This window comes from Ischnura elegans, chromosome 6 (genome assembly GCF_921293095.1).
Source record: "Ischnura elegans chromosome 6, ioIscEleg1.1, whole genome shotgun sequence".
In the NCBI taxonomy this organism is placed as follows: domain Eukaryota; kingdom Metazoa; phylum Arthropoda; class Insecta; order Odonata; family Coenagrionidae; genus Ischnura; species Ischnura elegans.
In genome coordinates, this window is record NC_060251.1 from 29,679,379 (window position 1) to 29,692,953 (window position 13,575).

A 13,575-nucleotide genomic window follows, 5' to 3' on the forward strand; every position below is an offset into this window, starting at 1 on the left:
TTCGCCTTACTTGGTATCACTTCCCCTTCCTTCCCCATGATTGCTTCATCTTAGCAACAATTCTAACCTCTTCTCTCCCATGCAGTTTTCCTATTTTGCACTTGGGCCCCTGCACCAAGCCTCCCATGCCCTCATTTCCAGGTTTTGTCTTTTTCTTATTTCTTTTCATTCTCTTCCTCTGCTCAGTATATACAGCCCTCCTTTTTCAGAAGTATTTCTTCACTGATTTTTGGTTTCTCAACCCTTACATTTTCAATCAACCCCTCCAGTTTAAATACTTTAGTTTTGACTATCACCCATCATTTCTCCACTATATCAAAATCGTTTCTCCACAACATACCCTGCTCCACTACTTCTTTACATGAATTCCCTTCTCTTTGTCAACTATGAATTTTTACTTCCTCCTTCAACAATAATGTGCCCTTCATAACCTTCCTGAACTAGGAATTGGATGTTATTATTCGAGGTAAGTAAAAGTCTATAACTCTCATCCATCACTGGCAAACCATATAATTCTTTGCACTTCGCAAACCTCTTGCCTTTCCACAATTTGATCTATCCACATTGTTGTGGCATAAATTGAGGAAAAGAAGTTCCCTGAAATACTTTTCATTTCCCAATAAAGTTTCTTGAGCAGTAAAGCAAACAGAGAAGCAGCGAAAATTTTCTGGACAAATTTGAGATAACTTATACCCATCAAATTTAAGAACAAGTTACAAAGCAAAGACATAACGAATTGGAAAAATATACAGATTTTATTACCAAAAGTTGGTTAAATTTAAACTGTTGGAAGTGGATGATAAAAAATACCAATTCTCAAAAAGACATTTATTGAACAAACACAACCATAGAAGTACAAACCAGCCAAGAATAGCCGACAGCTTGGAGGGGGTCATTTACTAGGGAGTCAAATCAACACAATGTGACACTAAAATAATTTATCAAAAATATTCACAGCTACAAAGGATAATTCAGACAACATTAACCTTGACAGTTAAAATACAATGAGTTTCCACAAATTGAATGTATACAGCTCATTATAATTAATTACATTCAATAAAAAATTATTCAAAGTCTTTCCAATCAGTGAAATAATACAGTAATTTGAAAATTACTTCATTGTTACCACACTCATAGTTTTTAAAATGATATTCACACTTAATAAACGCCTAATCCCTCTCGATACATACACAATCCCTGAAAAGAAAAAAAAAAAGATGATTAAACAGGAGTACCAAATATTTTATGATAACATAGGGAGTAATTTCTACATCTATAAATCAAGTCCTTTTTAATTAGAACTCCATATACCTAGAAACAAAGGTATTACTACACACCTGTAAATGCAAATGATGGGCATCATAAATCAACAGAAGCTCAGTATGACAAGTTCTTACAATAATTCCACAACCACACACTATAACAAGAGCTCATTATATCCGTAAGTGGTAGATTGAGCCTCTCAACTGCCATTTTTTTACCTTCCCTTTCTAATTCACTGCCGGCCTCGGTGGCGCCGGGGTCCCCAAGTCCCCAACTGCTTACCTAGAGGTCGCGGGTTCGAATCCTGCCTGGGTGGTTTGACCACCATCCAGGGCATGGATGTATGTGATTGTCAAACAAGGTAATTGTAAGAGAGGACTATCTAGTCATAAATTCGCTTGTGAAATAAAGACGACATTATTCACTGCAATCCAATCAAAATGGTTAAAAGAACCACTTTCTCCACAGTTACTCATGATTTTCCACATAAAATCTTCCAAAACAGCTTTTTGCTAAGCAACAGTCTCATACAATTTAGGAAAGTTTTCAATTCACTTATCAATTCCAAACTCTTCTAATAATTCACGTTCTGATATCACAGAAATTAGTCCCAGCAAGTTCTGATTTGCAGAAAAAATGACTCCAATGGATGCCCCGCTTATCATACGTCAAACTAATTTTTAGAGCCATCTTGAGCAATCATAAGAAACTCTCCAAAAATACTATTTTCCAGAGGTGTACAAAGAAAATAAATTGTCAATCCTCATGTTGGTTGGGCAGGTAGATGGCCTTCCTGAGTCACTTCCCTTCTGCCACCCCTGATGCTATTACCACCTGGGAACATCGGTTTTGCCCAAATGTCAGGTGTACCTATTCATTGAATTAAGTTTGGGGATCTTAGGCCTTTAGTTCGCACACGTATGTAACAGACCTCTGTCACTAAACACCTGGAGGTAGAAGTGGAAGCGATGATGGCTCGATAATAATAGGGAGCCCACGATCATTTTAGGGCTAGAGGTTGTCTCATTTTAAATTAAGACACCCTGTAATATTTTGTGCACATTTAAATATACACAAAAATTAATACATATGACGGTATCACTGTACGCTGCAGCAGCACTAATTTGTACAACATGTTCAAGTTTCCTTTATCTCTCAAGCAATGCACAATTTTTGCATGTGAAAATTTTAAATAACAGTCAAACACTAGACCAAATGGCCACAAACGTGACTCTTGGCTTGGTTCTCTTTCTTAATTCAGCAATCAAATGCCTCAATTTTCAACAAGGCAATTTTTTACTGATTCGCATGCTCATCTAACATACAATTAATTGAATCTTTGAAAAGGTTTCCTTTTTCTATTGCTGAAAAATATTGTTAGGTAATCGTGGCAATTGTAAAAAGTGTTCATCATGCCAGCCTTGAAACCAGAGCAATCGCTGACATGATCCATCAGAGGGACAAAAATATTTTTGTATAATACAGTGGAACCTCGTTAAAGCGAGTATGGGCTATAGCGAGACCCCCGCTATTACGAGAGATAGCCGATGCACCGTCAATTGATCCTATTATAAGCATGTTAAAAATTTCGTTTTTACGAGGCCCTTTTAGTGTTGGCTCTCGCGATAGCGAGGGTTTCACCGCCGGGAAAAACTTACACCAAGACTCCTTAATCTCTGTAATTGCTAGCGATCTGTTAGAAATAAAGTTAATGGAGTGCTCAGTCTCAAATTTATGTGGTAAACTGTCGTTCGATAAATAAGTTGTTAATTTTGGTGAAAATATTGTGGTATTAGCATTTGCGAATGCTTGATCTTCTTTTGTTCCTCAGGCGGCAGAAAGCAGACGGCAGCATACCCGCACGTCCGTGAGTTGCGTGAATAGGAAGCATATGATGGATCACACCATGGCCAAAAAAACACCAAACACGTCTATGCGATAAAATAAAAATAAAGGAGTAAAATGAGGTATATTGGCTATTATTTGCACCACCTCCGGTAAAGCGACAATTCGCTATAGCGAGTGTTTATTGGTGCACCGTGGGGTGTCGTTTTATCGAGGTTGCACTGTATATGAATGATAACCTTGATTAGTTTACCATGAGTGGGTAGGCAAGAGCCATTAACCAAGATAAATGTGCACCCTATATACTATGGTCCCATAAAAAGCATGAATTATGGGTAAAATTGTAAAACTTTTAATAGATAGGGAAAAATGAACAATATTTACAAAATAATGCCTTTAGGGGCCCCCTTTTCACACCTAAATGAATTTATATGCATGTGTATGTGAATACTAACTTATTTATCATACTGAATTTCAATTTCAGCACAATTAGACATGATGGACCCTTTCATTACCAGATTGAAGGCCTCTTCAAAATCAGCAGCTGCATGTTCTGAACTAAACTGGATTTGAAACCTCCTGAATTCAGACTTCTTCAATAGGTCAACTACAGTGCAGTCACAGCATTTATCTTTCGTCTGGAATGAAAGTAAACATTTATTTGTTTGACAGAGTCAGATTTTAGAAACAAATTATTGACCTCTGATATCAGAAATTTCTTTTAACACCAAATGTTTTCAAGGTGAATTCAATCCATGGTGCATATAATTCTTTTAACATGCACACAATCACACACTTATGAGTGATTTAGAATAGCATGCATGAAACAGAAGAATATGAATGACATAAAATAAAAAAACAATGCAGATATGCAGCTACAGTGTTACTATGGTGGTACTTTTCCCATGTACAATTTTCCATTCAAGTGTGCAAAAAGGATATACATTCTAAAGATTACTCTTTCCTTTGGAATAGAATCCTTGAACAGTTAGGTTTTGAGCTGATTTTTCACTTCTACTCACTAATCCATGAGTTTGATTTGAATTAATTCCTAACTCCAAAAAGGTTTTCGTAAGCACAGGATGTAATAAAACATACAAATACTTACATTAACTTTACATTCTTCCAAAAGAAGAGTATCGATCACACCTGGATCTCCAGCTATCTCAAAAGTCAGCAGTGTACAACCAATATCTGGATCATACACAACCTACAAAGGAAATTCATCGGTAAAGTAGATAATTACATTTTGATATAATTAATAAATAATCTTAAAGTGAAATATTTTTATCATAAGAAAAAACGAAAACAGCAAAGCTCAATATCAATTGTCTACCATAAACATTAACAATATATTTTATTCAAACTAAGAGATACATATCTACTTTCATCTTAGCTAGAAGTAGAGAGAAATTTTTAAATATTTGTGACCTAGTCAAAAGTACTTTCAAGAATAATGAATATAACAGGACTAGCCTACCAATTTGCAAGTCTATTTAATTTTGAAAAGTTCTTTTCTTTCTTGAATCGTTTTTTTTTTAATGTTTCAGCTCTGGCTCTGGGTGGACCTCAAGAATTTCAGGCAAATCCATCATTTAACACTCATTTATTCACCTATTAAATTAGGAACAAGCCTAAATGAACATGAAGGAACAGGTTGCAGTACTTATAGCATTCTGAGACATGAGACAGAAACTGTTTTTGGTAATACATAATTTGAAGGATACTTGAGTAGTAAATTGATCAACAGAGTCAACTAGTATTTGGCAATATCAAATAATAAGCCTACATTTGAAATATACAAGTATAGAAATTGAATTATGCCTTAACAAACAATTTATACTACACGACACTTTTTAGGAACACATCTATCGAGTAAAGCAGGGGTTACCAGTAGGCATTCTATCTTATTGAAATGTTTTTGGGACATCAGAAACTTAAATACTTCACGATACTGCCTGAAGAGGAAAATGCAGCACAGATAATCAACAGCTAACTGTGCATAATGCATGAGATGAAAATGCTATGAAATTCCCTGTCTATTTACCTTGATATCACCCACTCCAATACTCTTCCATTCATTCCCATCTCTCTCTTCTATTTTCCCACGCTTCTCAAACATGACCTTTCTAGCCATTGCTTCCTCATCATCTACCTCCTCATACTCATAATCATCGTCATCTTCGTCTTCTTCATGATAGTCCTCCTCATCTTCTGGTTGCTCCACAGTTGGTTCTAGATATCAAACACAGAGGAAAGAAGTCAAAACCATGCTTAAATTCAATATCACATTGGGTATTCCATTATATACATACTTGTTCACACCCTTACGACATTATGTCCCTAGGAGATTTACCATAGAATCCATGGAAAAATCAATACCTTAAACCACTTTCATGAATATAGCTATTAACAAGTGAATATAAATGACTCATTACTATAGATCAAAATAATGAAACAGCAATTTTGTAAGAATCTAAGCAGTAAAATATTTATCTGGGTTATCATGCAGAATTAACATGAAAATCAGAAGAACCTTTTCAAGGCAAACTCATTCCTTCAAATATTTTTCCGAATCGTCTTCTGTTATTTCCAACGCAATTAGCTGTTGCTGAATTAACCACCAAGAAACTCTTCCCTGTGACATGTCATAATGTAAGTAATTTGTTTCTAGATCTTAGTTCCAGGTCTTGATTTAGTACTCAACTAGCTCAATTATCGAAAGAAAAAGGATTTTTTTGGCCAATTACTATGCCTATCTAGGATAATATTAATTGCATCTTTGAGATGGTTCTCTTTTTCATTTGCTTAAAATGCCATAACACAATCAGAATGGCCACGAGGAGGGTTAATAATGCTGGTCTTGAAATGCCAACACCAGAAAAATCCCTAAGAGAGAGAAGATAAAAATTTCCAAAAGTATAAGGATGACCTGTAAAAATTAATCAAATTAAATTGTTTAATTACAGAGTAGGCAATAATAATGAAGGGTAGCGGAACTCAGAACTCTCAGAAGAGACCTATTATCACCATTTAAGTGACATGCACAACGGTGAGTTGTAGTTACTTTGTCTCCATTGCATATGACGATAATAGCAAGATTTAAAAAAAAAATAAATTAGCAAGAAACGAATGAATCTAATACGTTCTTCTTCTTCATCACCACTCTTCTGCAAATACTCATATGGAATGGTCAACTCATCCAACTACTTTATCTTCAGCTTATTACTACCAATAACTTTTCAATTCCCACTCTATTACAAATTATAGAATAAAAGTTATGAAATGTAAATAAGACTTGAAAATGGGCAACATATTTCAATCAAACATCCATCTTACCTGATGATTTGGACTGAGATAAAGAAGCCTGATGTGATTTCAGTTCAGCAACACAACGATGAACCACAGTAGCAAACTCTCTGGCCAATTCAACAGTCTGCCAAGAAAATATCCATATAATTAAAGGATGGGTGGAATATCCATAATTTCTAATTCTAACAAGGAGCAAGAAATTTTAGTTGTAAAATGAGTATCATAATCAAATACTGTGACAAGCAATAGTACACAGTCCCCATAATAAATTCAAGGTATAATGCAGATTGAAGTGAATATAAAACTAATAATATTCATTTACATCCTTGAATAATAGTCATACTGTTAAAAAACATTTTAAGACTTAACAATCTCGAAACGATTTGAAATCAATACTACACACATAGATTGGCATAGCTAACCCTGAGTGCCTGCTAAAAATAGAAATGCGAACTTAATGGAAGTCAAACAACTTCTGATAGTTCCCTTGATGCAGTATTCTTGTTTCCGGAATGGAAAATATAAAAAAAATCATTAAATTGATTTTCCAATTTAATGAATTTATTTAAAATTAAAAATTGACTTCATTGAAAGTTGAAAATACATAACTTTGACATTTGGTGCAATTGTTTCATTCATTTCAAATTTGCAAAGGATATCCTCCTGATCATAGGTTCATTGAGGTATTGGACATCAATACCTGCATGAACTACTTAATTAAGAACAGATTTCTACCCTAGTCAAATTCAGTAAAAACTAGGTTTCAGGCATGGAAGTTCTAGTAATGTACCTCACAAATTTTTTTTCCAAATTTACACATTAGTATTAAACTTCTTATTGCATCACATTTTCAAACTCTTTTTTACAAAGATAACAACCTAATAGAAATAGGGTTTAGTAAGCTATGGGAGCAGTCTTGCTGAGTTCAGGAAACTTTCAGGCCCCCTCTGACTTAGAAGTTACCCTATAATACAAGTAATGCTTAGCAAACCTTTGCGCATAGAATTTCGAGTCGAAAAGAAATTCCTTGCATGCTCGAAAATAAGGTTATACAGTGCAACCTCGATATAACGACACCCCACGGTGCACTAATAAACACTCGCTATAGCGAACTGTCGCTTTACCGGAGGTGGGGCAAATAATAGCCAATATACCTGTTGCGAACAGATATACAGGAACAGGAGTGGTGCGGCGACAGATTAACATCTGTCCGATAAACGTAAGCATAAATCCAGACGAAAGGCGATGTTTTTTTGCATCACTAAATTTCCTTACTCAAATAACGACTAACTATTCAAACAATTTATAAGCGCCGTACTGAATAAAAATCATGCAAAGCATTGTTTCGTCAATCATTATATTTATAGAACGACAGTTTACCACATAAATTTGAGGCTGAGCACTCCATTAACTTCATTTCTCACAGATCGCTAGCAATTACAGAGGTTAAGGAGTCTTGATGAAAGTCTTCCGGCGGTGAAACCCTCGCTATGGCGAGAGCCAACACCGAAAGGGTCTTGTAAAAACGAATTTTTTAACGCGCTTATTATTGGGTCAATTGACGGTGCATCGGCTATCTCTCGTAATAGCGGGGGTGTCGCTATAGCCCGTACTCGCTTTAACGAGGTTCCACTGTACAACGTTTGCCCTCATAATATCCAATTTCAAACCACATACCTTAAACCTAGCACACAGTTGTTCCAGATATTGCTTTTCTTCTATGTAATTTGAAGCAAACCAAATGTAACTCTTGTCTGAAGTCTTCATTTCCTTGACCTCAAAGTCAGCTGTAATTAGATGATTGCATACCAACTTATGGACCTGAAGTAAAGATAAGTGGTTCATTTATTACACACTAAAATTAGAAAAGGAAAATACAGATGAAATAGAATAGCAAGCATTAAAATTGGAAGAGGGCTGGATGTAAATGAAATCCACCACTCTACCAGATTCAAGAAACAAAATTCTGCATTCTGATTTAAGCTGTCATTTTGTGAAGTTGGTGAATTATTTTAGCACTAGCTTTGACAGTCAAGGAAATAATCATTACCTTTGAGGAAAAAGTCACCTTTATTCTAATCATAGACATTATAAAAGCTTTTGTGAGCATAATTCTGAAAATCCTTATCTTTCGTTACTGAAATCAAGGTTAAACAGCACAAAGCTATCCTCACTAAACTCAATACTCCGACTAGCTTGATGCAGAGTAAAATAAAAACAAATAATTTGACTCTGACATGAATGGCCACATAACTGCATACTAAGATCGTAAATACTTATGCCATGAGCATGATGATCAACTACATCTGTTATAGTCTTTGGAACTGGCAGAGTGAATCATGTACTTCCATCAGCCCCGACATCCCAAAAGCATAATAAGTGACAGTATGACATTGTTGCAAGTCAGTAAAGAGCTGCATTAAGATTAAAATTTATAACAATAATAAAAGAAAATAATGACATAAATTATTAATATAATTAGGGATGGACGGATCAAGGATTTATTTTCAGATCCAAATGCATTTTTAATTGCCAGCTATAAAACGAAGTAATAATTAAATTTTCTTCTGGGTACATGCAATCAAAGGAAAGCTATTAAGATTTTCTTACATATTTTCATATTTTACTGATTAAAAATTATTTTCATAAGCTTTCAGGTTACTTGACAGTACTCAAATTTTCCTAAAGCACATTTCCCCAGAATTTTGATACTTTCTCCTTGCATGCTGACTTGTGTTTCACCCGCTAATGCTTCAGTTTGGCGAGAAATTTTGGATTTTGCGCTTCCTCCCGATAGTTTCACAACACAGTGCACTCAGATGGCGTACATTGAGCTCTCCTTATCTCAATAAAAATGTTTCCACGGAATGAATCACATTTTATTCGATATATCATTAAATTAAATTGCAATTGCGCAATCTGCGACATAATTGACAATGCCAAGAACAACATTGACTTCACGCGCAACGAGGTGCAGAAACAGAATGAGACGACTGCTCAGCAATCTTGAGAGGAAGGGGAGGGTAGCAGAAGCGCATGAAGGAGATATGGAGGGCAAGGAGCTCCTCCGCCTTACAAGCAACAAGACTATGATTGAGGGAGTCAAGGATGAACATGTCAGATCTTGCTGATATGTTACGTCGGTGCCTTCAAAGCAAAGCTGGGCGTAGCTGTAGCTCACACGTGATATATGCAGATGGCATTTCCAGTCCGTCTCCACTTACTTAACCCTTTCACGCCGGGCTCCTTGACGGAAAATAGATTTTGGCTGTATGAAGGCTTTGAGCATTTCTTTTTCGCCCTTACGGAGTTGTTTCTCGGCAAGGAATTGTCCAGGTAGTCACTTCCTCCACTTAATGACCTTGCCTAGTGGGGTGCCAGACTCTTTCCTCGGCAACTGGGCAAATATATTCCTCGACCCTTTTCCCGAAGGCAGCCCATCACGGTGTACTTTTGCGGTCAGTTTAGTGATACTAGTGCAATTTTAATTTTTTTTTATTGTTACTATTGCAGCAAATGTCAGTTCATCAATGTATACCTTTCATTTTGCAATGCCTCTAGAGTTTTATAGCACCTTCCTTGAGTGGGACATGAAGTGCTGGAATGGGCTGAAATAATCCCCACACGGACAATAGGAAAGGGTCGGACCTCTCGTGCCTAGGGACCCTAATGGTGCTTGGGATTCACTTGGAGTCCTTGACCGCAAAGCCGTGAAAACATGGCCTTTGTAGGAAAGGGTTAAAGGTGCTAATGATACACTTGTTTCTTTAAAAATTGGGCTGTATCCACAATATTGAATATTAATAGTAAATTAGTTGTAAACATAAAACTTAGTGTCAATCGATTACAGCTGAAATAACCAAAATATCATCAGAAATGCTTCGCCTTTGGTCTCATTCTTTTTTAAAATCTCGTTCGTGCATGTCATCCAATTGCCGAAGCTATCGAGACATCTTCGGGCCCAGAAAGTTATTCACCAAGCACTTTTCCTCCAGAAACGGAGAATTGAAGCAGGTAGGCCAAAAATGTCAGCTGGTGAGACAAGAGTAGGGATGAAACATGCTTTGATTGTTCCCATGTAACTTGATATTTTCCTCCAAAGACAATGATTTATGATCTGTGTGACCTCGGAAATGAAAAAAAGTCAGAGGCACGGGCTGATGGGGGGCTGAGGGTGGTTTTCTGAAATCTGTGACGTAGTTACTATCAATGTAGTTATTATCCTACGATGCAAAGATTCCCCTGTGTTTGTTCAATCTCTTGGGAAGAGTCACACGATGTACCTATCGTATTTTGCCTTATTCCACGGCTGAAATTCTGCTACGATCTTATTAAATGGTTGGATCTGAGGTATCCGATCCAACCATTTAATACATAACTTTGACACTTGGAGGATAAATCCATAATGTAATAAATTTTTTCAATGCAAAAACATCAAGAAAGAGTAAAAATAACTGATATGAGTCAATTTACCTGATCCCTTCTCATAATGAACCTGTAGGTAAAATTCTGAGGATGAAACAGGATCTTCAACTCCCCTACACCCCTTTCTTTCCACTCCTTGGTATCTGCATCAAACCTGTACAACTTTGCTCTCTCACCAAAAACTGTAAACAGAAAGAAAACAGCAAACATCAATCACATCACATTAATAGTTTTTTCATTAATCTTTAATTTAAAAGTCTTTGTTTTAAAAATGAAAATATATGCTTAAACATAATAAACCAGAAGTGTTTGTTTTTTGGTACATTAAAAAATTAAATACATCTATTGCTGATGAGCAACTTTCATACGTCATCTTCGACAAAAATTAGCATTAAAACATGACGATTCCATAGCAGATTTTACGAATTATTAATGATTTCATGAAATAGCATCTCACAAAAAATAAATACTTAATATTCCACTTTAATTAGCGGTAATTCATACAGAAAAGACAGCTTGGATTTTTAACTGATTTCAAGATTTCGTCAAAAACGAAGAGAGCCTACCTCTATCAAGGACAACTAATTTTAGTTGACCTAAAGATGATTAGTAAAAATAAACAACTAAGCAAAAATACCATGACTGGACCAAAATATTTACACAGATTTTCTTAATTTAGACAAAATAAGTGCTATTAAAAGACAATTTTCGATGAGGCAAGCTTAACCTATGAATGAAAATATCAATCTGTGCAGTCATTAAACAAAATTTTTATGAGAAAAACGGCTGCTTGGTTTATTTGATAACTCAGCTATTGTGAATGAAAATCGAGAAAAATGATGCTGATAATAATATAAATTACTTTGATATCACTCATTGCAATGTCCTACCACTGTTTTCATTCAGAGAATTAAACATGACGATATACATGCATAATTATTTGAGAAAATTAGAGATTAGGTTAAATTGAGATCATTTTCTCCAAGAGAGCAAGGTTATCCAATGCAAAATCAGCAAAAAAGACTGTAAAATCAAGATTAGTTAACTCTTCAGGGCTTAGTTAATGCTGTACGTAATCAAAAAACAAGAAAAGACAAAAAAATCCAAGTATTAAGAAACCTCGTTCTATCGCTTTTCAAGGGCAAGGATGAAAAAAAACGATGAATGCAGGAAAACGGCGAATCCGGGAAAGTTTGACATAGTTGCCCATAGAGCATGAGAAACACTGCATTTCAATAACTGTAACGAAATTTTCATCATTATTCGTTCTTCTGCTCTTGCTTATGTCACAAAAGTTATTTTGAAGTGTATGTAAGCCCTGTTGTTCTATTGGAATGAGGTTCTTTCTAGTTTCATTTTGTTTTTTTTTTTAACATTAAAATACCCAATAAGAACAGGAATTTACATGGAGAATCCAGGGATTCTTCACCAATAAAAAGTTACCTTTCACTTCATCCTCTTCCCCTGTTCGCACAGTCACGAGAGCAGGTAATGGAATGATTGGCTCAAAATGAGGGTCATGTGTTTCGACTGTTCCTCCGTCCTCCTCTTCCTCGCCGTCACTCTCCCTGCCAGGGGTCTTCTTCGAATCCTTGGCTTGCAGAGAGCTGAACACCGGAGACTTAACACTACCCCAAGATGGAGGAGTTGAAGTAGCTGGAAATATCCACAAAATATTTTACACTAAAATTTTGCATGGTTGTTACAAAATCTGAATCAATTACCTGACTTTCATGTCATTGGCAACTTTTCCCAAAAATTTTACAAATATAATAGTGTTCATAAAACATCAAAATTAGGAAGCATTAATTATCTAAAGGGGACAATATTTTATTAAGCAAGACCTTATTTTCCTCTACATTAATGTAATGGTTACTTAATAACTTCTGTGGAGTTTTACAGGAAAATTAAGGCATTAATGAAGTCTGGATAGCAGGTGAATTTGTCTTTTTATGGGTGAAAAAAAACAGAAAGGTACAAAACGAAAAAATTCAAGCAATAGAACAAATAGGAGAAATAAATTCAAGTAACGCCAAGTGGATAATATTAGTACCACCTTGTAAGGATGCCAACCAAACGCCCACCCCAACACAGCAATGCACTGCACTAAGAATGGGTCGGTTCCTATTTTCTTTTTTTTTTGTTCTATTTCCTGTTTGGTTCTTTGCTTCAGGTCTCTGCTCTGATGAAAAGTAACATATTGGTCGATCATGCATTCTTTAACAACCTGTTATTAACCCTTTCCCTACAAATGATTAAAATATGCACCAGGACGTTTCTTGACCCAGGAGATGAAAGCAGCAAATTTTTGTCTGAGATTTTTCTATGCAAGCGATCAAATGCTGAAAATATACGTTTCCTTGCTAACTTCCTATTATGATGGTCACGGGTTCGCGAAGTCTTAGTTTTGGGACTCAACAAAGCGGGACTTAAGCCGTTCCCTTGAAATCCGGGAGCAGGTACCCGGACCCCTCATCTTATATTACCCCTCTTTGTGGAAAGGGACTGCGGCCATTCAATTGTTCATTCAGTCAGTTTTCGAAATAAATATATGTTCCTTTTTCAAAAAATATAGACTAAGAGTTGAATTCTTTGTCTTTTGAGCAGCGTTTACAATTTTAAAACGAAATACCACGATAAATACCAACTTATATCTTGATTTTACTATAAACATAAGCATGGAAATTGTAGCTGCATTAAAAGCGTCAACATTAATGATAGAGCTTCGTT

At 35.7% G+C, this 13,575-nt stretch overlaps 1 protein-coding gene across 1 annotated transcript in view; it reads right to left on the reverse strand.

The window, feature by feature from the left end:
- Window positions 1-813: 813 nt before the first annotated feature.
- Window positions 814-13,575, reverse strand: part of LOC124160245 (RANBP2-like and GRIP domain-containing protein 5/6) — a 101,326-nt gene continuing 88,564 nt past the window's right edge. The window contains exons 41-48 of the mRNA XM_046536059.1: window positions 12,289-12,501; window positions 10,894-11,027; window positions 8,098-8,241; window positions 6,448-6,544; window positions 5,156-5,343; window positions 4,217-4,318; window positions 3,624-3,746; window positions 814-1,197 (exon numbers count right to left, since the gene is read on the reverse strand). Of these exons, the coding sequence (XP_046392015.1) occupies window positions 1,159-1,197; window positions 3,624-3,746; window positions 4,217-4,318; window positions 5,156-5,343; window positions 6,448-6,544; window positions 8,098-8,241; window positions 10,894-11,027; window positions 12,289-12,501 (1,040 nt within the window). The 3' untranslated portion in view covers window positions 814-1,158. The remainder of the gene's footprint in view (window positions 1,198-3,623; window positions 3,747-4,216; window positions 4,319-5,155; window positions 5,344-6,447; window positions 6,545-8,097; window positions 8,242-10,893; window positions 11,028-12,288; window positions 12,502-13,575) is intronic.